The following is a 26,619-nucleotide window of genomic DNA, read 5'->3' as shown; positions in this document are numbered from 1 at the left end:
GACACGAGATTTATATATATTAGATAAGATAAGATAACGATAAAGAATAAATTATTGTTTCAGAGTAATTATGCGAATTAATCAAATAGAAAGAAAAATTTTCCAACTTATGGTACAATTTGAAAAGCCTCATCCCCTTGCTTATGCACATTTCCCCTGAATTATTTACATAATTATTACACACCGTATAATTACGTTACATTGTACAGGAGAGTGCCGCTTCATTTTCTTTCACGCTTTTATTTATTTATGTCGTTCGAATTTCTTATCCGTCGCTGTAATCGACGTTGACGAAAAATTATAGCCGTACTTCCGGTTGACCCGACACATGCCGCCTATCTACGGCGTTATAGTTCACGGCACGTTTGCGCGGTGACGCGTGATCGCGTAATAATAGAACACCGATTAGTCGCATACGCGTACAAAGAGATAGGATATAGATCTCTTATTTGGGGGGTCGGAAAAATTTTCATTATTACGGCCTAAAAGAATCGAAAAATCTGTGAAAAAGTTTTTAACGTACAATAGACGTAGTTTTTACAACCTGTTAATTCGTTTCACAATAACTTTGGTAAAAATTGAAGAAACGATTTGAAAACTTGTCAGAATTGTTGCTCGTAACGATAAAAAGAAAACTTAAAAATTTCAAATCCTTAGAATTATTCTTTCCTTGCATATAAGCTTGATGAAAGAAAGAATTATGGTATTGAGCTTGTACGTAAGAAAATAATTGTTATAAAATTTTTATATTATTATGATTTATTCCTATTACTACAAGCAACAACGCCAAGTTTCTCGGTGAAACTGAGAGAAATTTTTAGTTCCATTTACTGAATTCTTCTACTTACTACAACGAATCAAATTTTACTCAATGTTCCTTCAATTCGTGCCAAAGTCATCAAGAAACGAAAAATAACTGGTTAAAAAAGAAACTGAATAATATATTTTCCATTTAAAACTTTCGGAGCTTTCAAGCACGTGTTCCAGTTAACGCAACAGCTCGAGAAACTTTGCAAAGTTTGAAGTTGAGAAATTTGAAAAAAAAAAAAAAAAAAAGAACGAAACAAAGGAAAGAAATTTTTCGTTCTAATGCCGTGTGATAAAATACAGCGTCCGTCGATCGGTCGTTGAATCATTAATTCGGTGCAAGAAGCTCTCTCTCTCTCTCTCTCTCTCTCTTTCTCTGTCTTTCTCTCTCGCACACTCTCGACTCATCAATTTGCCAATTAGCTAATAGAAGCTTCGCGGCTGGACGATGTCGACGACCGAATCATGCAGATAATAGACACGCGATCAAGAAGATAACTCGCGGTGCAGATTAATTTACGCCCTCGGCGTCTCTGCAAACACGCACACACACACACACACACACACGCGTTATCGGTTTTATTTACATCCGGTTTTCTACCGCGCTGATGTTACTTATTTTTCTTCTTGACGTTTCGTTAATTCTCGTAAACGAAAGAGGAGCGGCCCTTTGTGTGTAAGATTTATCTACTCACATTGTGCGTGTAGGTGTATATATATATATATATATGTGTGTGTACGATAGTCGAGATGAAAAAGTAGGTTTCGGATATTGGTTAAATAGTATATATACATGTATATATTAGGGTGATTCTCGTTTGGCGTCACGGCGAAATTTCTTGGCGCTAATCCCCCAAAAATTAATCATGTTTGTGTGGAAAAAATGTGACTGAATCCAAACACTCGAGCATTTGTTGTTTTTTTTTTTTTTTTTTTTTTACATGAAAAACTTGGTTTTTCAGATAATTGTTTGTTACTTTGAAACTGCGTGTTATGAAAAAAAAAAAATGTCACACGGTTATTCTGTAGGAAATTTAATACTCTGCGAAAAAGATCTGTTGTAAAATTTTCGTAAATCGAATAATTGTCACGATTTAAAAACCGTCTGAATTTACTGCTGATAACCTGATAAATATACAATTTTACAAGAGATATTTTTTATAGAGCATTAAATTTCCTGCAGAATAGTCTGAGGAATTTTATGAAAATTTGTTTTACAATACACAGTTTCAAAGCAATAAACTGTTTTCTGAAATTTCAAATTCGAGATCCTGAATTTTTTTTTATACAAAAAATCGACTGCTAGATCGAAAATTTTTTTGGATTTAGACTGATTTTCTTCCACGCAACGTGATTACTTGTTGCTGGTGAGTGCGAAGGAATTTCGTGATGACCTAAATAAGAACCACCCTAATATGTATACATATAACTAGACAAACAGAGAAGGATAAAGAATAGAAACGAAAAGAATTATACCGATACACAGAGAGCTCGCTGTTTCGACTAAATTATAATCAACTACTCGCAATTTCGTCTCATAAAAATCTGTCTAAAACCACTCCCAAGATTCGTAATAACGAAAAATCACGCGCTAAATTTTCGCTAATTATTTATCAACCCTTCGTCTGCACGCTTGATTGGACTTGTTCATTTTTAAACATTTTTTATTTCAGGTCATCTTTGTTTATTCGTTGTTCATATTCCTCGTACAAATCAAATCGCTGAAAGCACGCGTAAATAATATGCAGTGGAAAAAAGGAAGACGGAAGTCCGAGGGGGAAAGCGAGGAACAGGAAATCGATAACGAAACGCATACCAATAATTTACACGTTACGTATATAACATATCTAAAATACAGAGAGACTCGAATGACACGAAGTTGAAGCAATCGTATCACGATAACGAGATGATTGCATATATGCATAGACTCGGCGATTCTCAAGCCTGAAATTGTTGTCGAAAATTACTACTTTTACATTATACCTCGCGTGTGACTAAATTTTTCAAAATCTAATATAATATTGGCTGGTAAATTGAAATGAGAAATGTTTTTGTGACATTAAAAAGTAATTGAAATGCTTCTCTCTTTTTATAAATATATTTTTTACATATATTCGTATTGCTGTATTTTTTTTTTTTATTTTTCTTTTCTTATTTTTATGTTTCAGCTCTCTTCTTTCGACATCTTTCCTAATTATAGTTTTAATTCTGTCGACGATTTCATTGTAATTTGTTTTACTGCGACTAGTCGTATACCCACACATATCCCACGTTCGATCAGTTCTCCTCTCTCTCAATTTCTCTCATTGTTACTTTTATCCATTCTTTTTCTATCTTCACTTGTTTCGCTTCTCTTTACATATTTATTTATTTATTTATTTACTCTCCAACCGATTCTTTCACTTTCTTACTTATTCGCGTTACTCATTTTTATTTCACTTACGTTTACGTCTATTTTCATATACTTCTTTGCCATTCTTTTATCAAATTCAGTTTTTAATTCCGCTGTTTGTTTTATATCACTTTATTATACCCGTCAACGCTTAACGTTAAACATTCACGTCCCGTGTTACACAATCCGAGGGGACTTTTTTCCCCAAGGCGAATAAATGCTTCTCTCTCTCTTCTCACGAAGGATTAACGAACCGTTTGTACAAGATAAGAAAAAATACCAACTGCCACTGACACGGCGGCGTTGCTTCTGACATTACGCCCGAAAATAAAACTGTGACCCTTGACCCTGTGCTTCGGTAGAGTGACCGTAACCTATACGTCGTACTTAAACGTACACCCTTTACTTTCTCGTCGTCGTCGTCGTCGCCTCTCGCGGCTCCAGACAAAACGCGTCGAATTAACAAGATTCGTCACTGCCTCAGGAGCAGGAAACGAATCCGTCCGCAACAGGCGAGCTGATATTTCTCATAATGCAACATACATCGCAACTTGTGTCGAAAAAAAATTCCCCATGTATCATTTCACTCCTTTTATTTTTATACGAAAAGGTTGGGGGGGGGGGGGGGGCGGAGATGTTCTCAAGGGTTAAAAATATTCGAGAAGCGATTTATCACACGTTTGTTCGGAGAATCATTTCTTGTTTTTGTTTTTTTTTTTCTCTCTCAATTCTTTTCTTGCTAAAAAAGAACCTAAAAATATCCAGTTTATAAAATTTCAGATATACATATGTATATATACGTGTGTATATTAGGGTCGTCGTTAATTTTCAACATACACTTTTCACCCCTGAAATCGATGGATATCGACGAGAAAAAATGGTACGTGAATTATTTCAGATTTTTGTCAAAAAAAAAACAAAAAAAAAAAAGTTTTTTTTCCTTTATCGTTTCCCATGTAAAAAATGAGTCGAAAAAGGAGGGGGGGAGGCTGACAAAAATTATTGAAAAGTCTCTAAGTCGACCAGAAATCACAACAAATTGAATGAAAATCACAAGTTGGCGCAGGGAATAGAGTTATTAAAAAATAAACAATTACATAATAACATATTTGTATCCGCGATGTGGTAAACGTCCAAAATTCTGCGCGAGGAGTTTCAAGAAATATCGTTCGAATTTAATTTGTACGAAAAGCGAGCGTGAAAAAACAAAAAAAAAAAAAAAATAACATAAATTATTTCACACAGAAAGGGGCGTCGAAAAATTGATCCCGCGAAAGCATTCTCGTATCAAAGGTCATAGGAAAAAATGTCTAATTTAAAAAAAGGAAAACAAAAGAAGAAGAAAAAAAAAAAAAAGGATTCTGTTTTCTTGATTTGTTTATTTATTTTTTTTTCTCCTCTTCTCTCCTTCTTCTCTTCTCTTTCCCGTGACGTAGAGGCGACAGAGGAACACGCGTACCCACGTGTAATATCCCGCTGCGATCCGGTGGGATTTTGGTGAAGGTATTAGGCCGAGAGAGCGGAGTTTTCGGCGTCGGATTAAAACGGCGGTACGAAAGGATAATATAAAGTGCCTGTCCAGATAACGACGCTGCCAACTCGCACAAGTAGGGTAAAAGGCGAGGCCCAAGGCACAATCGCTCTTATCTCGAACGATGCTTTTTCCAATTCAGTCTCTCCTCGTCCTCGTCCTCCTCTTGCTTCGCGGCTAATCCACCACTCCGAGGATTAAAACGACCGCTTTGTATGCTGGCTAGGTTTAAGCGTAGCTGCGCGTGTCCTTTTTATGCACATCCCGTGTAACGGGTGGATCCTTTCGATACGGGATAATTCAAAGATTTAATTCTTCCTTTTCTTTTCACGGTGTTTGATCGAAGAAAAAGGCGAAGGAAAGAAAGCAAGGAAGATAAAGGCCTCTCTTCTTCTTCTTCTTCTTGTACTTTGCATTCGTTTTTTGTCCTCCCATCCACTTACGTCGTTCATTAGTTCTCTTCAAGCATGCATACGCATATAATATATACGTTATATCAATAGTAATCGTTGTATATCGTATTGTTTAATTTTCTCGTCAGGTAAAAGCAGCTCCCGACTTAAACGGCGGCAAAACTTATTGTTATTATGCAAACGTACACATCTGATAACGATCTCGGGAAATAACATGTTTCGTTAACTTCTCTCTTTTGTCCGCCAATTTCAGCCAAAAAAATCAGGTTTTCAAACACGGTTAAAAAAAAAAAGAAAGCAAGAAAATAGCGTAAAAAAACTTTTGACGAAAATATGAAACTAAAATTTCGAATTATTACAAATCATAACAAACTGAACAAAATAACGATCCGACGATGAGATTAAAATTTGAATATACTCGTCGCCGAAAAAACCACGATAACATCATTTATCTGCAAATTGAGACATGGAATTTAATTCAAATCTCAGTACAACAATTAATCGGAATCGGACAAAACGGTAAGCAAAAAAAAAAAAAAACAGGGGTTATCTTCTAAAAGATAATCGTTTATTATCTACAAATGATCGATCTGTAAATTTTTCCAAATATATCCTGAATCTTCGACGATGAATAATCGTTCGACGGTTGCAAGTTCAGGGAAATTAAGGTGTTTGTAAATTGTGCAGACGTAAAAAGAATCTCTTAACCGAGGTTACGCGGCGGCCTGAAAAGACGAGGGCAACGTGCCGAGAATTGGAGACTCCCGCAAAGCTGTGCAGTTGAATGGGATCCCATGAGGATCGCAAACTTTGCTGCTGCAACGGGGAAAGCAGTTATCGTAACGTGTGGGAAGCGTGGGTGGGTTTACACAGTACTTCCGGTTTCCCTGGACACGCGCCTTCCCCTCCCGACCCTTCCCTGCGAAGCAAAGCGCTGTATAATAATTATAACGAAAGCCTTCGAGCTTTCGCACTGACGACGACGCGAGAGTCGAGAGAGTTGCGGGATTTAAGCTCCGAATGTGGAAAAGCTCCGAAAGCGGCTGATTTCGAATTTTTCGATGGCGAAACTTGAAGTAAGGAAAATCGAACTTTGAAGAGAAGTTTGGGAAAGTAAAGTTACGACGGAGCAAAACCCCGAGAGACAAGGTTTCGACCGAGTAAAATTTTGAGAGTTAAAATATACTGGAACAGCGTAGTTTTCTCGACGAATGGGTGGAAGAAATGAGAAAAACCGAAAATCGGGACGACCGGAATTCCAAACGTGAAAATATCGAAAATTCAAAACAAAGAAAGATCAAATTGGTGAAATTTCACCAAGCCAAAAATTCACAGGGATGAAAATCTTCGATCATTCGGAATTTCGATGTTTCGGATTTTGAAATTTTCTCATTTTCGCCCTTTCGAAACTTTGATGTTTCGTCAAGGTTTGATTTCTGTAGTTTAAGTTTCGCCAGCAAATAATTCGAAACTTAAACCCCGCCACGAGAGAGACTGAACCCTTTCTTTGACCACGCGTCACACGCCATCCTGATAATATTCGTGAAATTTAGATATAGATAGAAATTGAAAATACATCAAAAATAGCATTGAAAAAAAAAAACCGCGAAGAAATATATTTTCAAACTTCTCTTTAACGCTACGACTCAAAGCGTTGTACATTTATAGTAGATACATTGGTATGTTTCGAAAAATCAAAAATATACTTTTTGCCAATCAATCGGCTGCAAATTTGCATTGCAATTTCTTGTATTTAAAAAATCATAAACATCGTATCGACGCGTTAACGTAATCTTCAATATAAGCTTACATAACGGATGCTTTTGTCGACTCGGAATGCAGAGATTTTTCTTCAACTATTCTAAAAACGTGGTTCCGTGTCGCAACGCATGTATCAGAGTGCGTACTCACTCACACAACGATGCGATGCTTATGCATCGCGTATTAGCCAGCCGGTTGCATAAAGCAGACCTTTGTGCGAGCGATCTCGTGGTCCCTCTTCATCTCGACTGGTATAACTGCACCGCACAATCTCGCCTTTCGTATCTTGGAAACTGGTAGCTAAGCGCGAGACTTGTAACATATTATTGCTAACGTATAATATTTCTGCTGGAAACTCGCGCTTTATTCTCGCGACTTGCTAACGTCGTTTAACAATCAAGCTTACACTGAGAAAAAGTTCATTTGTCAAAGTAACTAGAAAAATTCAGTAAGACAAAAAACTGTTCGAATATTGTTAGAATTTCGAAAAACTAGGTACGCCTAACCGTTTTGGAAATCGTAACGCCGAATCTACTTTTTAGTCGAACAACGATCGAATTGTACAACGATAAAAGCACCTGAAAAACCTTTCGACCAGATTAAAAACGAATAGTAGAAAAACCGGGTCAGATTAGCACGAAGAAGTGGTGTTAATTTTTCCTTGGAATCACCGGAAGTTGGCCGACGATCGTGACAAATTGAAGCGATGTAAAATTTGCACCGGAAACAGGGTGAATACCTTGACTCATAAACTGAAGAGAAACGCGATGAATTGTCGTAACGGCAAAACTCGTCACGTTTTTTTCTTTTTCAAAGAATTTAAGAACGTAAGGCGGAAAGACGCGCGGATGACGAATCAGTGGGATTCGAAATACCGCGACTTGCGGCAGGAAAATTGAAACTGTGTAAAAGCTGTAAAAACTGCAACGTCTTGGGAAATAAGACTCGGATTAGTCACCGTTCAATGACCAGACGGGAAATGTGAAGAATAAAATATGGATATGATTATCGTTGTTAATTAAGGTGCGAATGGTAAAAGTGGTTAAAAACGAGAAATTCTTGTGATTAAAATTTCGTTTGAACAAAATTGACGCGAAATTATTTTGCTACGTAAGCGAAGAAAAACGATGAAACTCTTTTTACTGTACGTCAGGTTTGTGCATTCAATTGTTTTACAGCAAAGGTTGAATATCGTTTTAAAAGTCTGGTAATTTCCGTCATTCCGTTGTTGTTTTTGTTCTTCTCTCGTCTTTCTGAGATTCTTTCTTCGTTTACTCGGCACAATTAACGATGAGTAACGTTTAACCATTTCTTAAGCAGGTATTACAGGCACCATGCGATAACGATGAAATACAATTAACGTCGTATTTATTAGCCGCAACGAATCGAATAACGCGGGAAAAAAAGACAAATTGGAACAAAAATCACAAGCCGAAGAGTTTCTCGATTAAATAAAACATTTTCTTACAAATTCGTCGAGCCGAAACCTCAGTCTTCGTATTACAATGAAGTTTCTCAAAGTTGTGAGAATATTTCTCTTCGACGACAATGCAATTAATAAATAGGTAAAATCAGTAATCGAACCGTATCAATAAATGACAAAAATCTGATACGGTATAAAATATCATTTATACGCGAAATTACTCGGCATATCTGACGACTTGGTTTAATTTCGCGTTTCCAACGTTAAAGCTGTATATCTTCCTTCGTCGTAATCCTTTGAGCTTGCAGGCTTGTTTGAAACTCGAAACCACCGGTGCGCGGTTGAATTATACGATCACCGAAACGTTTGCGCGAAACATTAATCTACAAAATAACAACACGAATCCTGTGCATCGATAGTTCTGTGAACCACGGGATAAAATCCGAACTTGTCGTTGTTGTTGTTGCTCAAGGGTATTAGTCGTCGATAAAAAAATAAAATGCCAAACTCACGAAATATTATTCTCGAATAAATCGGATTCTGCCAAAATTTTCGTTTGAAAACGATTGTTTCGTGTAGTAAAAAAAAAAAAAGAAAAAACAATAAACATTACACCTGCGGTAATGCAGTTATTTATCACAATTATTGCCGCTAAGGTTACGAAAGTTTATAATTAATCGAATAAATGTTCAAGTACGTTGATAAATTTTTTTTATTCGCCTCGGTCAAGTTCAGCTATAATCAGGGATACGAAATAATCTTCTTTTCTTTTTTTTTTTACCTCTCTTCGCCGAGATGAAAGTTGACTTGCCTTTTTCGCGAGAGTTTGATTTGTCCCGGAAAAAAAAAAAGTTGAAAATTCTAATTAAAATTGAATAATTCCGAAGTGACAAACGGTGCGATCGTCATTTAAATAAACAAAACGGTAAACAACATGTCTACGATTTTGTAAATACAGTTATTTAGTTGCAAATTTTATTTGATTATCCAAAAAAAAAAAAGAAAAAAAAAAAAACACCTCGACTCGACTGGATTCCCGTTGGAAGAATTGCGATTTCAACGTTGCAAAACCTGAGCCAATGATATTTGTACAAAATTTAGAACAAAGGTATGTTTCGAGTTATAATAAAATTTGCGAAAATTGTAAGTACTTTTCTGTGAGATTTTCGTACGTGAGATCGACATTCGTAGCCCCGTTTGAATAATAAAAATTCAATATAAAAATAACCGTCACAGATCGTAATAACAAGAGTCTTGAGTGTAAAGCGTAATCAGCCAAGTTTTTTATCGTCGAATGGCAGAAGCACATGGAAATGTGGAGTAAAAGACATGCGGAGATGGGAAGAAGATACAGAGACACGTACGCCTGGATCCGGCGTATATTGTCGGTGTGGCCGACGACACATGTTCGGTATTGAAAGCTGCCGAGAAGGAATGGGACAACGAAGGCTGACTCAAGGCGTAATTATACCTCTCGTTAACCCGTCTCTTATTATATCCAAAACACAGCCTCTGTTCCTACATCTGCGCCCATGATATATACACGTTTAATATCGCGCTTAAACGGAACGAAGAAAATTCCGAAACCCGCGCCTGCGCTGAGAAAAATTCAGTAAAACAGTTGTCATTTAAAAAAACTGATTATAAATTGTCAGACTTGCATAAAACATTCCGCGATTTATTCATTCACTATGTCACCTGTACAAAATTTGTTTTTAATTTACCAGACTAGATTCAAATTGTACAGATTTTCACATTTCTCTCTTATCTCTCGTTATGTTTTTATTGCTGTTGTTGCATATATACACAACCTCGGAGAGTTAAGAAATGAAAAAGAGTTAAGGATAGGTATATAAAATTCTAAAATTTCGTAGACTAGACAGCATTCATCGATAAAAATAAAACTTTCGAAATGAAATTAAAGTCTATTTTCCTGACCCGGTTTTTTCTTTTTACTTACGTTTTTGCTGTTTATTCTCGAATATATATATATATATATATATATATATATACACTCGCAACACGCATCGGTATACGAATTTTTAATCATCTTTTCTCATTATAATGTATTATTTAATTTAATAATTTAATCTATAATTATATTAATTATAATAAATATATATGTCATGTAATAAAATAATGCTAACCGCTATATTTCGATACACTGCTTAGCAGAGAATGAATTTTTCTAGTCCTGAGAAATTGCCTGTAAATTTACGAATTTTCATTGTTTTCTCTGAAGAAAAAAGAAACTAGTGTAAAATTGATCTCGCCGAGCGATGTGAATCAATATTTTCCATGTCGGAAATTTTTATTACACATCAATGTTATCGACTGGTCGTTATATCGCGCTTGACGCGAGGAAATTCAACACGCGCGTATTAATTTTAATTTCTCTTTTTTACTCCCGTCTGATTGCACGTTGCCGCGACGATGACGTAATATCGAATTTAACCAGTCGCCTTTCTAGGCGCCATGCGCCAGTGTCACGCGTCAGGCGGCGAATATCATCGTCATAGCCGGAAAGTGGAAAGAGAACACGTAACGCGACGGTTTTGCACATGAGGAAGCGTACGTGTAGGCGTATAAATATAAATGTATAAATTTGTATGTATTAGGGTGTGTCTAAAAAAAAAAGATTATTATTTTTAACTTGCTCAAAAGTCTCAAAGGTCTTATTTATTGTCAGTTATAAAAATAAGGATGTTAAAATTTGAGCTCTTAATATTAACGTTAAGAGATTGCGCATCGCACTTTTCTATTTTCCGTAAGAATTACAAGGGAAAAATCGTTTTTGTTCCTTATGATTTTTGAAACTTTTCAACCTGTTTCAAATAAAGATGCGTAAATATATATCTTGTGGTATATACAACTTGAGGCATGAGTAATGAATAATTTATCTAAACGCGATTCAGGATTTAAACTTCCCGACCGACAGCGGATGCAAAAATAGTTTTTTTTTCTTTTTTTTTGTTAGTGAGAGGGGGGTTAATTTTTTTCCACTTTACAATTTTACGAAGCAATTTTACTTTTAAATCGAGCACATGCTACGCCGTCGACAAACAATTAATTCGAATATCGAACGTGTGTAAAGTTGGTCCGAAACAAGAATCACACCAAAAAATATAATAGATTCTCACGTCATCGATCTTCAATACAGTATTTGAGCTGATAAAAACGAGAAAATCTGCAATTCAAAAATTTCAATATTCACTCGTAAAGTATTAATCTCTGTATTTTGTTATTTTGCAAATTTTCGAAAACATATTCAAGATTTTATCTTGTTATTTTTTTTTAGAAGGGTGGATGAACGTCGATGATTATAATTTTCTGCAAGACTTTTTAATTATTTCAAGCAAAATATCCTGATGCAAGGAATACGTAATATTTAAATAAAGTGGAGGAAAATTGAAAAAAAAAAAAAAAAAATGGCAAACTATTACCCGATTGCCTTGTATTACATATTGTACAACCTTGTACACATGTACATATACGTGTATATGAATATATATCCACGTCAAATGTTGAAAATAACTCTTAAAAGACATTTTTTGTTTCCTTGATCATCCCTTTTATTTCTTCCACCAAATACCGAAACGCATATACATTATACATATATATATATATATACATACATACACGCACAGCAAAGGGTAGGAGAGAAAATACGAGGGCAGCTATGACTGCTCGATGATACACGACCCCGACTCCATAACCGGAATCAGGGAAGGGAGTAAAAAGGAAAGCTCGAAGGCTCTGAAGTTAGGAAAAAATCCTTACACCACCAGAGGTCCTGTAATTCTTCTTCGCTTTGCGGAAGTTTCGTCTTATCTTCCGCGAAAGGTTCTCGTTGCTGCTGCTGTGTCGGGGATTTTCTGACGAGAGAGCGATCATCCATTTTTTTTTTTTTTTTTTTCTTTTTGAAAACATTTTTATTTTACCTTTTTTTTTCTTCCTTCCATTTTGTGCCGTTAGGTTTTGTATTTCGCACGTGACTTTGTGCGAAGGAAGGACGAAAAAAAAAAAACCGTACGGTAAGCTAACGAGCGAAAAAAAGGAGAGTATCGGTGCGGAAAATTTCGTACGTTTGTTGTTACGGTTGGCGGAAAATTCATTTCAAAATTAATCTCGTTGCGATAACTGTACGAATTGCTATACTGTTGGAATAATGAGAAACAATTTTTATTCAAACAACTATTTACCGTCATTTGAACAGAGATTGTCGATAAGAAAGTTTTTTCTAACAATAAAAATATTCTCTTCTCTCCGTAATGCCATACGTTTTTACCACTCGTTGCATACTTTGTTTTCGATGGTAAAAATTTTAAATTAAACGACATCGGCCGGCTGTACTGAAATTAACGAAAGACGAAATTTCTTCGGGAAATTAAATAGCAAACCATTTTTCCGCCGGTGAGCAAAAACATTTTTTTGCCCACGCAGGCAGTCAAATTCGCCTCTGTATTTTGACGTTTGAGTTGTGAAAAAGCTTTTCTCGGCGAGGCAGACTTGTTCAGACGCGAGTCAATTCAGTCGGTTGGTTCCTTTCTCTCTCTCTCTCTCTCTCTCTCTCTCGCCATAATATACTCGAAACAGGGACTACGCCGTATAAAGGCGGCTAACGAGCCGTGAAAGAGCGCAAATTACCCCCGTACCGCCATCCATGACAAGGAGACGAAGTGCAGAGCCCCATGAATGTCCGTCTACCTCGTATAACCCCCGTATATTTTTTACCTGTGAAAAGCATCTCCATTTCGAATTCAAAGATATACATGTACATATATATATACATATGTATTTGAATATTTTTCTTTCTTACTTTTTTCTCTATTCAATGGTCACGTCGAACTGAATTTTCATCGTTCCAAATAAGCAGATGTAACGATAGTACGAACGAACAGAGTACGTCGTGTTGTAGATAAGTAAAAAATTTGCGATTCAGCGGCGAGATGTTAAAGAGTTGTGTATATTAAGGTGGTTGATCAAAAAAGAAAAAAAGTTTTTTTTCACTCTGACCTCCTGAAATGTCAGTGTTTTTACATGAGTAAAATCCTACCGAAATATGAGCTATTTAATTGAAATTTAAGAGATGCGCTTTTTTAATTACGATTCCCCATGCAAGGGAAATTTTAACTTTTCGTTAAAATTTGAAAAACACACGTAAACTGTATGAAATTTTTTTTCCAAAACTCATTCGCGTAGAAAGAAAAAACAAGTGGTAGGTACGCGCTTCCATACACATCGTACACATATTTTATTTGAAACTATTTATCGCGACGTCGCTACGACGGCCTTAAAAGCATGTACGGGTAACTACATCCTCGGAACGTAATAACGGCGACAATATGGTAATTTTGAGAGAAGCAGCGGCGAAGAGGGTGCGAAGGTGTGGAATAGGAACGAACGTCGGGGGCATAAAGGTGAAAGAGAGAGGGGAAAATAAAACAGAGCGAGAAAGAGAGAGAGAGAGAGAGAGAGAAGTCTGATTGGGAGTTGAATCGAAGTCATTTTACCAAGGGTAGATAGGTGTACGTATAGGATGGGATGTATAAAATTTATTGCACCACCACCATCGAGTAACCAATTTCGATTCCCTTCTCCGTTTTCCCTTTCCTCGTCTCGGTCTCTCCTCGCTAATTACACACTTTCTCGTTTAATTTATATTCATTGAATTTATCCTGTGTATTAAATTACTTACTGTAAATTATTTAACAACATCAACTAACAACGGCAAAACTTAATATTTTGCCATAAATTGACAACGAGTATAATTAACCAAGCTGAAGAGATTGTATAAACGCACCGCATAATTTTCATCGGGATTGTGTAGATGATTTAGAAAAAAAAAAGGAACAAAAATGTGCGTCAGTAAAAATTCACCTTCTAGCGCAATTTTTTCTTTTTTTTTCAAATTATACATGCAAAATCGCGCAAGGCATACAAGTAATGATAAAAATAATTTCACCGTATCGTATCGGCGATCATTGGTACACCGTTTTCATAGACAAAGTGCAACAAAAAACCAGTTTTATTTTCCGCACTTGTACGATTGTTTTCTGTGCAAAATGCAAAAAGTACCGTAAAATAAAATACATGGTATTAGACAGAAATTATGCAGCGTGAAAAATGTGTGCGTTTTTTTTCTCTTTTTTCGCGAAGGGAGAGGAGATGCTAATGCACCGCAATTGCGACCCTGAGAGGTATTCGTATCTCATTCTCTGCAGAAGACAAGTTAATTCTCGAACATCGTGCAACTGCATTATAAACCGACCTAATCCTCTTCTCGACTCAAAGTTCGTAATAATATCAGAATTACTCTACACGGCACATTCGCTTTTATTACATACAAGCTCGTGCATACACAAAGCGTAGAGCATTGTTAAAGCGGATATCTAATTCCCTGAGAACATCTATGCGGAACTAGGTTACTGGTTATATTCAGTGACGCTTGAATTATACTCTACAACTACGCAATTATTAAATTTATACCACACGACAGATTGACCTCGAGTCAATTCTCTAATAATATTGTTAAACTGTGTTAATCCGTGGGAATTATTGACGGTAATTGTATACGTATATGTATGTATACATTACCTATCGGATAAAACTTCAAGAAAATCAATTTTCCTTCGAAAATTATTTCGAACTACGTTGTAATTCGATCTGTTTTATCAATTATCGTAGCATACATGTATGTAGTTCTCAAAGGTACGTTATACATTTTCGTACTTGAAATACTTTCCATGATTCGATGCTTAAAAATATCAACCGAATTGACTGAACAACTGGTACAGAACTAATAATAAAGAGAATGACAATTGAAATTGGGATTGTAACTTTGGTGCGCGACATCTGATGGGAAGAAATCAAACTAATGCAATTAGACCGACAGCTATTGAGGAATAGCAAAACAGGTATATTATTGATTACGTTTCATTAATATATGTTACAAAATGAATAATTTAAAACATCAAGAATTACAATTTTCCTTCATTGAAATTAAAAACTTAGGTTATGTGGTGATGAAATGGCGCCGATAGCCAGGCTCTGACGTCACGAATGCTACGAGCAGCGCCACGAGTGGCCAACTTCGTCCCTATCGACGGGACTTGATCTAACCTTGACGAGTGAGTGAAATAATGCCTCGTCTCGGTGTAACAAGAGTAAAGGTTAATTGTCGCGATATCAGTTGTTATGTAAAAGTCGCTGAAATACCGAGTAAATCATTGGAATCTCTGGACTAACCGAATGACTGACCAGCGTCCTCGGCCCGAGATGATTAAAAGCAGACGAAATCGACGCCAGCGCTTCACTGGCTTCAATGAAACTAACGAGTCACGTGGTTCACTGTGTTCGAATTGGTTAAAGTGACAGAACCATGAGACTAAATCTGTTTCTAATAGACTATCACCCACGTGACCCGTTAGTTTAACTTCGGATGTCGCAGCGCCGGTGTCGGTTTTTTTTTTTTTTTTTGGGCTTCTAATCGGCACAAACTTCCGTGTGCTGGAAGCATAGGAGACAGCGATCCGGATAGTATAAAGATCAGTGGAGTAAATCGTTATTTACCGTCCCTGTGTACGACAGGGCGATTCAAAACGATCGGTTAATTTCGTGCGACAGCGCAGCCGCGGAAGTTTACGATTGGCTGAGTCATTGGCGTAGGCAGGGAAAAGTGCCTGGCGTATATTGGGACAAATACGATCGATTTGGCGCTGTCGTCAATTTCACGCACGGTCTCTGTAATTGCCTGTGGTGAAAAATATCGTCAAATTTGGAGTGTACGAACCTCGGTTATCCGAATTAATTGGTAACCGAGCCTAGTTCGGATAACCGAAAATCAATTTTTATTTCAAGGTATAAACATATACAACAGAAATTTAAATCGACAAGTATTAAACCATTTTTCAAACACCAAACGTTTTTTTTATTACTTTCGTTTTATATCAGTCGTCCGAACAACAATATATATATAAATATATTTCTATTTCACGTGAAAAATACATTTTTTCCGATAATCGAGGATTCGTATAATCGAGGTCTCACTGACACACAAGATAAATATTAACGATGAATATTAGAACGAAAATATTGCTACGAAACGAGGTTAACGGCATTCCCGTTACAGGCAAAAAAAGCCTCCCGTCATCACGATTGCAATTCCGCGCTCCTCTGACGTTCGAGAGATGATCTCTGGTTGATTTATTTCGACGTTGATCCGGGGGTCCGGTCCGGTAGCAAAGAGCTATTCAGTCCAACGAGCGACGCGGCGTCTCTCCTCTCTCTCTCTCTCTCTCTCTCTCTCTCTTTCTCTCTCTCCGTTTGGCTCTCCAGAAGTAGGAAGAGAAAGAAAGAGAGGGCGATAGGAAAAGAGGAAGAGGATGAAAGCCGTTGAGTCAACGGTCTGCAGGGGCGAGAGCGTCGCGCGTCGAGGCGCCGGGTGAAGCGTCGCGACGCTTGCGTGTGCGTGCGTGTATTTTACATGGTACACTACACGGCCGCGAAACCCTCGTGTAAAAGAACCCCGTAAAACGCCCACGCGTGAGACGAGGGAACGGTTCGAAGGGCTTTTAGTTCACCGTTTAATCACCGGCCTCGTGGTGCATGCAGACATTCGTGCATCGTAGGGAGAACGGACGGTCATTCCCCCGATTCGACGGAACCTTCGCCCTTCTCTTGTTGGTTTTGGAAGCGGTTTGTGTAACAACCACAACCGCAAACCTGACGTCCGTGTTCTCTCCGAGAATGATTACTATGATTAGCCAAATATTGGGTAGTCACAGATGGTTCGATGTCGAACAAGTTGGACGGATGCAGGCGGAAGTAACTCGACCGATTCTTCTCCGTGGAAGAGAATTACTCGGACGTGTTTAAAGCTTGTAATAAAGCTAAAGCCGACAGCCAGAGTCAGCGGACAAACTTGTTAAACTTTTTTGGAAATCGAATAACGCAGTTTAGTTTTATCCTTGTAACTCTATAAAATCGGACTCCTCCACTCACTACCAGCTTATTGGAATGAAGTTTGGAACGTTTGGCTGCTGATTCTGGCTCCTAGTTTCAGCCTCGTGATAAAAGTTGGTGAGAGGCTTTGTATTCGGTCACTATTCGACTGACATATAATTTTTACTGCAATCAAAACTGAAACGAGTTTTCTATCCGTAAGTAGAAATTTTACGCGTCTCTGTGATCAACGTGTCGTTTGTTTCTCCTGTCACTTGTGTTTCGCTAGTCATCGACACGCAAAATTGACTTGGAAAGGAAACTCGGCCCAGTTTTTATTCAAATAAAAATAATTATCTAGCTTTCGATCCTCGAAAGAGAAGAGAAGAATGTAAACGTAGCGGTTTGAAACACAGAACATAGAAAATGAGACTTCAAAGAAAAAACATGTAAGAACATATCGTGTAAATCATATACTCTCTGATCTCTGCCAGAAGCAGAGAAATTGTGTAAAAGCTTTGGTTCCATTTTCGAAGAGTCAAGAAACGCTGCAAAGAGATATCGATTGCCTGACGATCGGACCAGAAACTGAACTTGACAAAACGTCTCCCGAAAATTGTAGATGAGAATTCGTGTTCGCGTTAAAAGAAGAAAACTTTGATGTGACCGACGATGAGGATGACTAGAGACGGATCTACGTATTTATTAGGGTGCTTCTTTTTTAATTTTTCTTTTTATTAAAGTGCCACTTGAAAAATTTGCGACCAATACTGAAAAAACCTGGAGGAGGTAGAAAAATATTTAAAAATCGCTACCAATTATTGTAACATTTTTACTTTATTTTTATGCGTACACCTTACGAACTTATACATATATATTGGTTTATTTTTTTTTTTCGTATCGTGGTCCAATTAATCGATCACCAATCAACGGCAAACTGCGCCTACAAAATTCCGCAGTTGGCTGATCTCGTCTTTTATCCGAAAGATTAATCGTCTCGGAGAAATTTGGACAGCAGTTTTTCTTACCGAAAAAGGACTATCCCATCACCTTGATGTGCCCATTTCGTTTTCAGTCATGATTTTTATGAACAATAGCGATACGAAAAAATAAACTAACATAAAAATAAATAAAAAAAATATCACATCAATTGTTAGCGACCTCTAAATATTTTCTTACCTCGTCCAGGTTTTACGACAATTTTTTTCAATATTTGTCATAAATTTCTCGAGTGGCACCTTCAAAAACAACAACAAAAAAAAAAGTTAGAAAACGAACCACCCTAGTATAGAGAGAAATGTGTAGAGTAACATCGTCCACTGCACCGGGCTTTTCCCACCAAACCGACCTCCGAGTTTACGCCCATAAATGTGTAGGCACACCCATGAAGTATAAAACGTATTTGTTGGTGTACAAAGATCTATGATTCGGGCGATAGGAGAAGGAATGATTCGTGCAAGTCCTTACAGAACCTGCATTGACGAGAATTTTAAACACAATGGGATAGGTCTTGAATTTAACACTAGGAAGTTTGCCTCTCTTGGATCTCATCTTCTTCCTAATTTATTTTTATTCTTTTTTATCCATTTCCTTTTTTTTTTTTTTTGTTTTTTTCGTTTTTTTCTTTTCACCCTTGATCGTTTATTCGCTGCGTCGAGCGTGCAAACAATTCTGAATCACTTGTCGCGCCGTGTTGCTGAAGAAGAGACGCTAGTGTCGCTAATTGCATTCAAGGAGTTCCGTTCCGTTCTTTTTCTTACGAACTGTCCGAGCGGTTGGCCGATGAGTTTGCGTTTGTGGGTTCGTGACTTCAGGGATTTATTATGCTTGTTAATTATCAGCAGCGCCGTAAAACCTCTCTCTCTCATATATAACACCAGCACTGTGAGGAGCTGACGTATCAAGATACCCGTAGACTTTTGTGCGAGCGAAGTTTAAAGAGAGCAAAACCGCGGAAAGCAAAAAAAAAAAAAGAAAGATGGCGCGATGCATGAGTGGAGAAAAAGAGTTATCTCCTTCATCTTCGCTGGATTTCTTTCTTACTTTTATTCGTTTACGCAGTAAGACGCGTACACATTTGGTATGTGACTACGGTCGATCGGATTGAAGTGAAGTAACGTTGCCAGTTTACGATGGACGTTTAGGAGAATCGTTGATTCGCAAACTTGGAATTGTCTTGAATTAATCCAGTCGACGGTAACAAAGAGAAGATGTTGTCATACTTTTGAAAAACCAACCTCTTGGAAGTCGTTCTAAGATTTTACAATAACTTGTTTCATTACGTTTCGTCACGTTAACGTTACTAACTTGAACGTGGTAACAGTCTGCATTTCGGACTCACGTTCCATGCGACAAAATGAAAACAAAACAAGAAATTAACAAAAAATTTCGGAGGAGAGGAAAGGATAAGCTGGATTCAAGCACAGTGCCAAACTTGAAAATTTCCATGTTTGGAAACCTTTTGCGTATATCTTCAGGATTGATCGCGTGCCTGACGTAATTAACCGATTTTCCGAGGCTTGGAACGCGTCACGTGAACAAAACGACGCATTTTCTCTTTATCGTTGTCTTTCTCTGCTTCTTCCTTTTCCTTTTTCTGGGTGAAATAACTGACGCGAAGAAACCACAGACGTGGAGCAGTTATTCGATCAGTTTTCCGATTCTGAGTCAGACTTTGGCATTGCGGTTTATGTTTGATAACGTGTCTGGGTCACGCAATAACCGGTGGTTTTCCTGGATTTTCGAAAATCCCGGGAAGCCTCGAGATTAGGAAAAACAAACGATACCTCGTTTTTCCTAATTCCAACAATATTGAAACAGTTTTTTTTAACGATACTTGTTTTACTGAATTTTTCTCTCACAATCAGTGTACGCTGTCAATAAATCGGGTATGATTTTGTCGAAATCACGAATTAGTTGTAAACGTCGAATAATGGCGAATTGACGAACCAAACTTCGTCGACTTATTGCACAGGGAAAAAAATTTACAAAGTCAAATTTATTTGTGATATTGACGTAATACCGATGAATGTATCTTTTTTTGTAAAAAAATCGTTGTAATTACAAAATTTTCAAAATACTGTTTGTCGAAACTCGATAAACCGCGTGTTTGTTAAACAAGACTTTACAAATTCGTTTCTACTTTGGTTGTTCTGAAATTATAAAACGCGGTGAGGTTTTTTTCCTCGATACGAGGAATAAAAACCGCATCCGTACAAGATGCAGCGGGAAATTTCCACACTTATAACTCATACGTTGTAACGTGTAAGCCAGCTTTTTTCCGTGATCCGTATTTCAAGAATGACGATAAAGAAAATTGGAAATTTTCCAACTCTGGCAAAATTTCACTTCAAGCAACGATTCAATTTTTCTCCACTTTCGTAATGAGAAAATTAAATGGCTAGGTTTATAATAACATATAAATTTGCAAACAGTTTAAACAAGTATTGGCGATATTTTTTTTTGCTAGGGTTGAAAAAACCGGTTTAGATATTTCTTCTTTTTTTTCTATTATCACACATACATTCAGCCATTATACATATGTATTATTTTTCACACTGCTCAAAGATTTGTAAAAAAACTAAACAAAAAAAAAAAAAAAAAACTCGACATTTCTGAGACAAAAAATTTACGTACGAAATGTTAAACGCCACATTTTTTACCCATAATCCTTGTGCATTTTACCGTAAAAATTCCCCAAGCATTTTCCACCGTGAATAATTCTCTGACATTTCCAGGTTTTCCAAAATTCCTGCAACATTTACGATCCCCCCCCCCCCCCTCCCTCCCTCCATATGCATTAATTTTATCTCACGCATTAGACTTTGCCACACATACGACGATTAAACAAGTCGTGTGGGAATTTCGGCATAAACGTGCGTTACGCTTAAAAAAAAAATAAATAAATAAATAAATAAAAAGAAGAACGAGGTTTCAACAATATTTTCACCACATAACTAAATGATGAAAATCATACCGCAGTTTTTTCATCTAGCCAGTCTGAAAAACATTGTTCCCCACCCGATTCCACTGCGTCACAATGGAAGTGAAACGAACCCTCTCTTATCCGGTATGTAAATAAATTCTCACTACCCTTACGGCATACCCTATATATTGTATATGTACATATACATGTATACATACAGGGTAAATATAACGAAAAGATTCGTCCAATTTTATACTCTACTCCGGAATCAAACTAGATCGAAACTGGCGTCGTATAAACTTTTACGGTGCCCGTCAACTTTTGATACTAATATATACGTACGCCTGTCAGCAATCTAATTCTGCTGCCTTGCCATTTCCGTTTTTTACGCGCATGAAAATCGTCAAGTAAAATCCACCGACCCGAATAATCGCGTACTTATACAGTCGTACATATACAATAAAATCCTATACGTAGGGATGGATCCCCGATCTATCAATCGAAACGAGACATTCGATTCCAACATATGATATAATCAATGTTATAATGTTGTTATAATGTTTTAAAATATATAAGATTTTATTACGATAATGCAGCTCGGTAAGTTCGTTGCGATTACTGTGATTCTTTGTTTCTGCGAAATGGTTCGTTGACATTTGGGTTGGAAAAAAGTTTGTCAGCGTCAAAGAATCGCTAATTACTTCTACGAATACGGTATCACAGATAATTTCATCAAGTTAAAGAGAGTTTTTACCAATTCTATGAAATTATCTATACACAATATCGTATCTCTGGCGCCACTGTATCAAATAATTCCATAAAAGGTTTGTTTGTTTGTTTTTTTTTTTTTTTCACACCAACAATACAAATTATTATTATACTACATTTAAAAATCATCGAATCGAATTTATGCAACGAGCAATTCGTGAAACACTTTAGTATTTAAAATCCCTTATCTAATAAATATTAATTACACACCGATGGGAATTTTGTAAATCTGTCAAAAGAAAACAAAAAGTGTCCTGTCGAAGTTTCGATACCCAGAATGCACCGCGGTTGCATCGGCTCTCCGTCTTGTAATCGGAATAAAGTTTCGCGTCAACGGAAGAAAAACAATTTCCCGATTATCAGGGTATGTATAAACTTTCAGCAGCCGCAGCTCTGGCAAGGTAAATTGAAAAGAGAAATTGTACAATCCCCCAAACTCTGCCCGGAGGGGGTAAAGGAAAAATAAAAAAAGAAATGGAAAAGAGATGAAAAAGAAGTTCTCGGCAAGAGCAATCCGTATCCCTTATCTGAGAGACGGTCGGGATAAACGGGAATGTCTGAGCGACGCCAGAGTACTAATTACCGAATTTAACCTTCCGCGAATTATCCGGCTGCAGCTGGGGGTCAGCGTCGATGGGAAAAAGGGGAAAACGAGGATGGAACGGGAACAGGGATGAGGGAGCCTGGAAACCTAATTCGACTCCAGGGTTATTAATCAAGATTAATTAATTGCGTGGCTGGTTACGATCCGCGGTTAGGTTAGGTTAACGACGTCGGTTGTAAGAAAACCTCGCGGATTTTGCAATTTTTATAGCGATTTTGTTGCGGTAATGTTTTCAAAATATTAAGAAATTTTCCGTTGCTATGATTGACTGTATTGCAAAGATTCGTACAACCATTTCTCTGATACGTCAATCATTGGAATAACGTTACTAACTTCGGTCGGATTATTCTTTACATTGAGAAAAATTCTATCTCTTATAGTAACCAGAAAAATTCAGTAAAACAGGTATCGTTGAAAAAAGTGTTTCAATATTGTTGGAATTACGAAAAACGAGGTAGGCCTAACCATTTTGGCAATTGTAACGCCAAATCTAATTTTTTACGAGCGTTAAATTTTCCCAACAGTTGCAAGAAAATCTAGCAACAGTGATCGTGATGAGAAAGAATAGCAACGGATACCAGACTTTCCGGTAACAGCTAGAAAACTAATTTTCATTTCGTACCTGGAACTGTGTTTTTCGATTGTGGTAAAAAATGAAAATAGTTGAGGACCGAGCGGTAACCGGAACCAAAAATTTCTCTCAGTGTAAGGGTTGCCTTATGTAGTACTACAATACCGATTCAACGCAATGATATTTTTTTAACAGATTTTTTTCTTTCACGCAGGTCAAATAAACGTCGAATTTCGTCACGGTTCCAATTTTTTTCATCAACATATCGCGATACTTTCCAAATTTTTGAAATATTGTATATTGTATGCATAATTACGTGAGGTTCGAGTCAAAAGTTAATCATCCGCATGCTTAGGGGGAAAAAATAGTCATTTTGTAAATTTAGTATTCGGTATATCGAATTTAATAATGCAAAACATATACACGCGAAATTTCGTGCAAACCCTATCAACGTCTAAACCGCACCATTCTCGATGTTGTTTCAAAATTTTTTTCTACAGTTGTCCCAACTTTGAAACATTACCCTGAATTTTATCAGATTTTTTATTCATTTGCTCAATTACTTACGAATATTGAGAGTTTTTTCAAATTCCCAAAAAATTCCAAACCTTCTACTTTTCGCTTAGAATTTTTACTCGCATTTCTAGACCGATTTCATTACGAAATTTATAAAAAAAAATTGAACGTGTCAAAAATGTGAACCAAAATCCCAGCATAACGGAACCAGTCTAGAAATGTTCCAAGTCAAAACCTATTCGTAATTTTGATTTTTTACAACAATTTCGTCCAATAATTTCTGAATCATTTCTATCTAAATGATGTAAAAAAATATCGATCTTTTTCACTCCATCATATTGAAACGTTGAGCAAATTTCGTTCAACACATTAATTATTATTTTCACCTTCATTCCCAAATATTCCCAATAAACAAAAATCCTAATAGTCACGCATGTCAATTTTTAATCGTTCCAAGCGTATAATATTCCTACGCAAACCTTGAAAACGAACAAATTCCCGTATTTCACCTGCATTTGTATAACAACGGAACCACAAATTTAACAAATCGAAACGTGTCCACAATAATAACAAAAACACTGTGCAACGAATTTTCATAACTTTTGTTTTAGTATGGAAAACAAAATTAACACGAAAAAATGTTGTAAAAAAAAAAGAAAAAAAAAAAAACCAAACAATCGACTACAAATTGAAATAAAATCGAGTAAAACTCACCACATTCCCATCGGCGTAAAGCGTTTGATGAGGAGCTCCAGCGGCCTGCAGGATAACGTAGAACAAGGCGATCACAAGTTTAACGTAAAGAGACATTTTCACTTTATTTCACGTATCTCTCCGTGACGAGGAAACGACGATCAACGCTTTCGAATACCAAAAGGAGATAAGAAACGTCGATGAGCCGCGAATCGTAAGACGAAGTAAGAATTAAAGTTTCGAAACAGTAATAATAATAATAATAATAATAACAACAATAATTACTATTAAAATCGAAAAGGAACGACGCGAACTTTGCAATCACTTTCGATCGGCACACTGAACACGAATAAACTGTATTTTATCACTAATATCGAGGATTCGTTTATCACGTGAAAACTGTCGCATAATTTTTGAGCCCTCTAAGCAAAGTGCACGATATCACGTATGCAATGACAACAACAATAATAATTATAACGATAATTCGTAAATAAAGAAAAGAAACACGACACGTAAACTGTGGGAAAGATATGTAAAAAAAAAAAAAAAGAAAAGAAAGTAATAAAAACGAAAACTTGAATTGAATTATCGCGTTTTCCGGATTATAGATTTTTAATTACACTCCGAGGTTGATAAATTTATTTTACAAGAAATCCGGAACCACCACACCCTCGGGTTGTCGTCACCTCGTCGACGACACAGTTCCAACTGACCGACGTTCACGGTTCTCGATGCGGTCTCGGCGTGAGATGTCCCACTGTAAAGTAAGGAGAAAAAAAAGTGGTAAGAAGTGGGAAGAAAAAAAAAAAAAAAATGGAGAGAGATTCGCAAGAAAATTACGATGTAAAAGATACCGAGGACGAGATAAGACGGGATGGAAGAATTCGCTGCGCGCAAATCTGCTTGAAGAAAAAAATATCTCACGTATTATTGTAATAATATTTTCCAATTCAATCGCTTTTTGCGCTTCTCCCTCCCTCTCTCTCTCTCTCTCTCTCTCTCTCTCATTGTCAACGAAGATTGTCTTTAGATAATAACAGTGAAGTGTAAAGGACTTTCCACGTTGTATTCTGAATAAGTATACCTCTTCCGTACTGTGACGATTAGTCATTATTATTTACCGTATTAGGAATAAACGCTGCGGAATTATTTTCTAACGCGGATTGAGTGAGTAGATTGAGACGTGGCGGTTACGAATGTCGATCATTATTTGATGGGCGCGTTCGCCGAGAAAAAAGTATGTTTATTGTTAACAAACTTATGTTCGTAGCAAATATTATTCGCGACAAATTATGAACGATAAAAATTTGTTAATAGTTGACAAGTCACATTTGACTCAACTAAAATTTGATTAGAATAACAAAACATTTATTTCACCGTGTACAAATATAATACGATTGTTAATGGTAAATAAATATTTTTTTCAGCGATAAGCGCACCGAGTTCAGTTCCCACGTATATTAAATAACAATCGATTATTTTACGAACATTTTCTACCGAATCCTCCTGCATTTGCTCCTAAAAAAAATTTGAAACCGTCTTCCTGCCGTTACGCATAGAGAAAAAAAATGTTGAAAACTGAGATTTTCGATGAATTGAAAAAAAGGTATAAAATAATCTCGACGATTGTTCAAAAATTTGTACATATCGGGGAGATGTAAAATTAATCGAATAGCATAGCTTGCGCATTTTGTGTTTTCGATTAGGTACGAATAAAAATGCTCTACTGATCACCTGAGAAAAAAAAAAATACGACAATAAAAACGGTGTAAAATGAAATAATTTCTCGAACGATTCGATATCTCAATCAATCACGTAGGTATAAAATAACGTTAATAAAATTAATTTCGTTAGTTTTGAAATTCGTGAACTCGTCAATTTTTCCCCGTACACCCGTACATTGTATATATTGTAACACAAGTCAAGGGGTGTCGAGGGTGTTTTAATTGAATTCAACCCAATCGCGTCATCATCGAAACTTTCCGAAGCTTTGTTCCCAACGTTTTTGTTCCCAACACTTTGTTTCGCGAAACTGGAAGCCGGATTCAGAAAAGAGAGATTGATTTTCACGTTGGTCCGCCGTTTTTCCTTGGCGATGTAATAACCGTGGAAAATAAAAAAAAAATTAAATAAAATACTGGCACGGCGGTGAGAGCAGGTTAAAAAAAAAAAAAAAAAAAAAAAACACGGAAAACGAGATAGAGTGAATAAAAACCAAGAGAGAGAGAGAGAGAGAGAGAGAGAGAGAGAGAGAGAGAGAGAGAGAGAGAGA

At 36.7% G+C, this 26,619-nt stretch overlaps 2 protein-coding genes across 2 annotated transcripts in view; one reads left to right on the top strand and one right to left on the bottom strand.

Moving 5' to 3' along the window:
- LOC124304470 (matrix metalloproteinase-2-like) overlaps positions 1-24,864 on the bottom strand; it is a 156,921-nt gene extending 132,057 nt beyond the window's left edge. Inside the window, exon 1 of the mRNA XM_046762745.1 lies at positions 24,369-24,864. Within this exon, the coding sequence (XP_046618701.1) occupies positions 24,369-24,464 (96 nt within the window). The 5' untranslated portion in view covers positions 24,465-24,864. The remainder of the gene's footprint in view (positions 1-24,368) is intronic.
- The window catches only part of LOC124304471 (uncharacterized), a 31,975-nt gene continuing 14,707 nt past the window's right edge, over positions 9,352-26,619 (top strand). The window contains exons 1-2 of the mRNA XM_046762747.1: positions 9,352-9,435; positions 9,629-9,788. Of these exons, the coding sequence (XP_046618703.1) occupies positions 9,407-9,435; positions 9,629-9,788 (189 nt within the window). The 5' untranslated portion in view covers positions 9,352-9,406. The remainder of the gene's footprint in view (positions 9,436-9,628; positions 9,789-26,619) is intronic.

This window comes from Neodiprion virginianus, chromosome 5 (assembly GCF_021901495.1).
Source record: "Neodiprion virginianus isolate iyNeoVirg1 chromosome 5, iyNeoVirg1.1, whole genome shotgun sequence".
In the NCBI taxonomy this organism is placed as follows: domain Eukaryota; kingdom Metazoa; phylum Arthropoda; class Insecta; order Hymenoptera; family Diprionidae; genus Neodiprion; species Neodiprion virginianus.
This window is presented reverse-complemented; position numbering and strand designations above follow the sequence as displayed.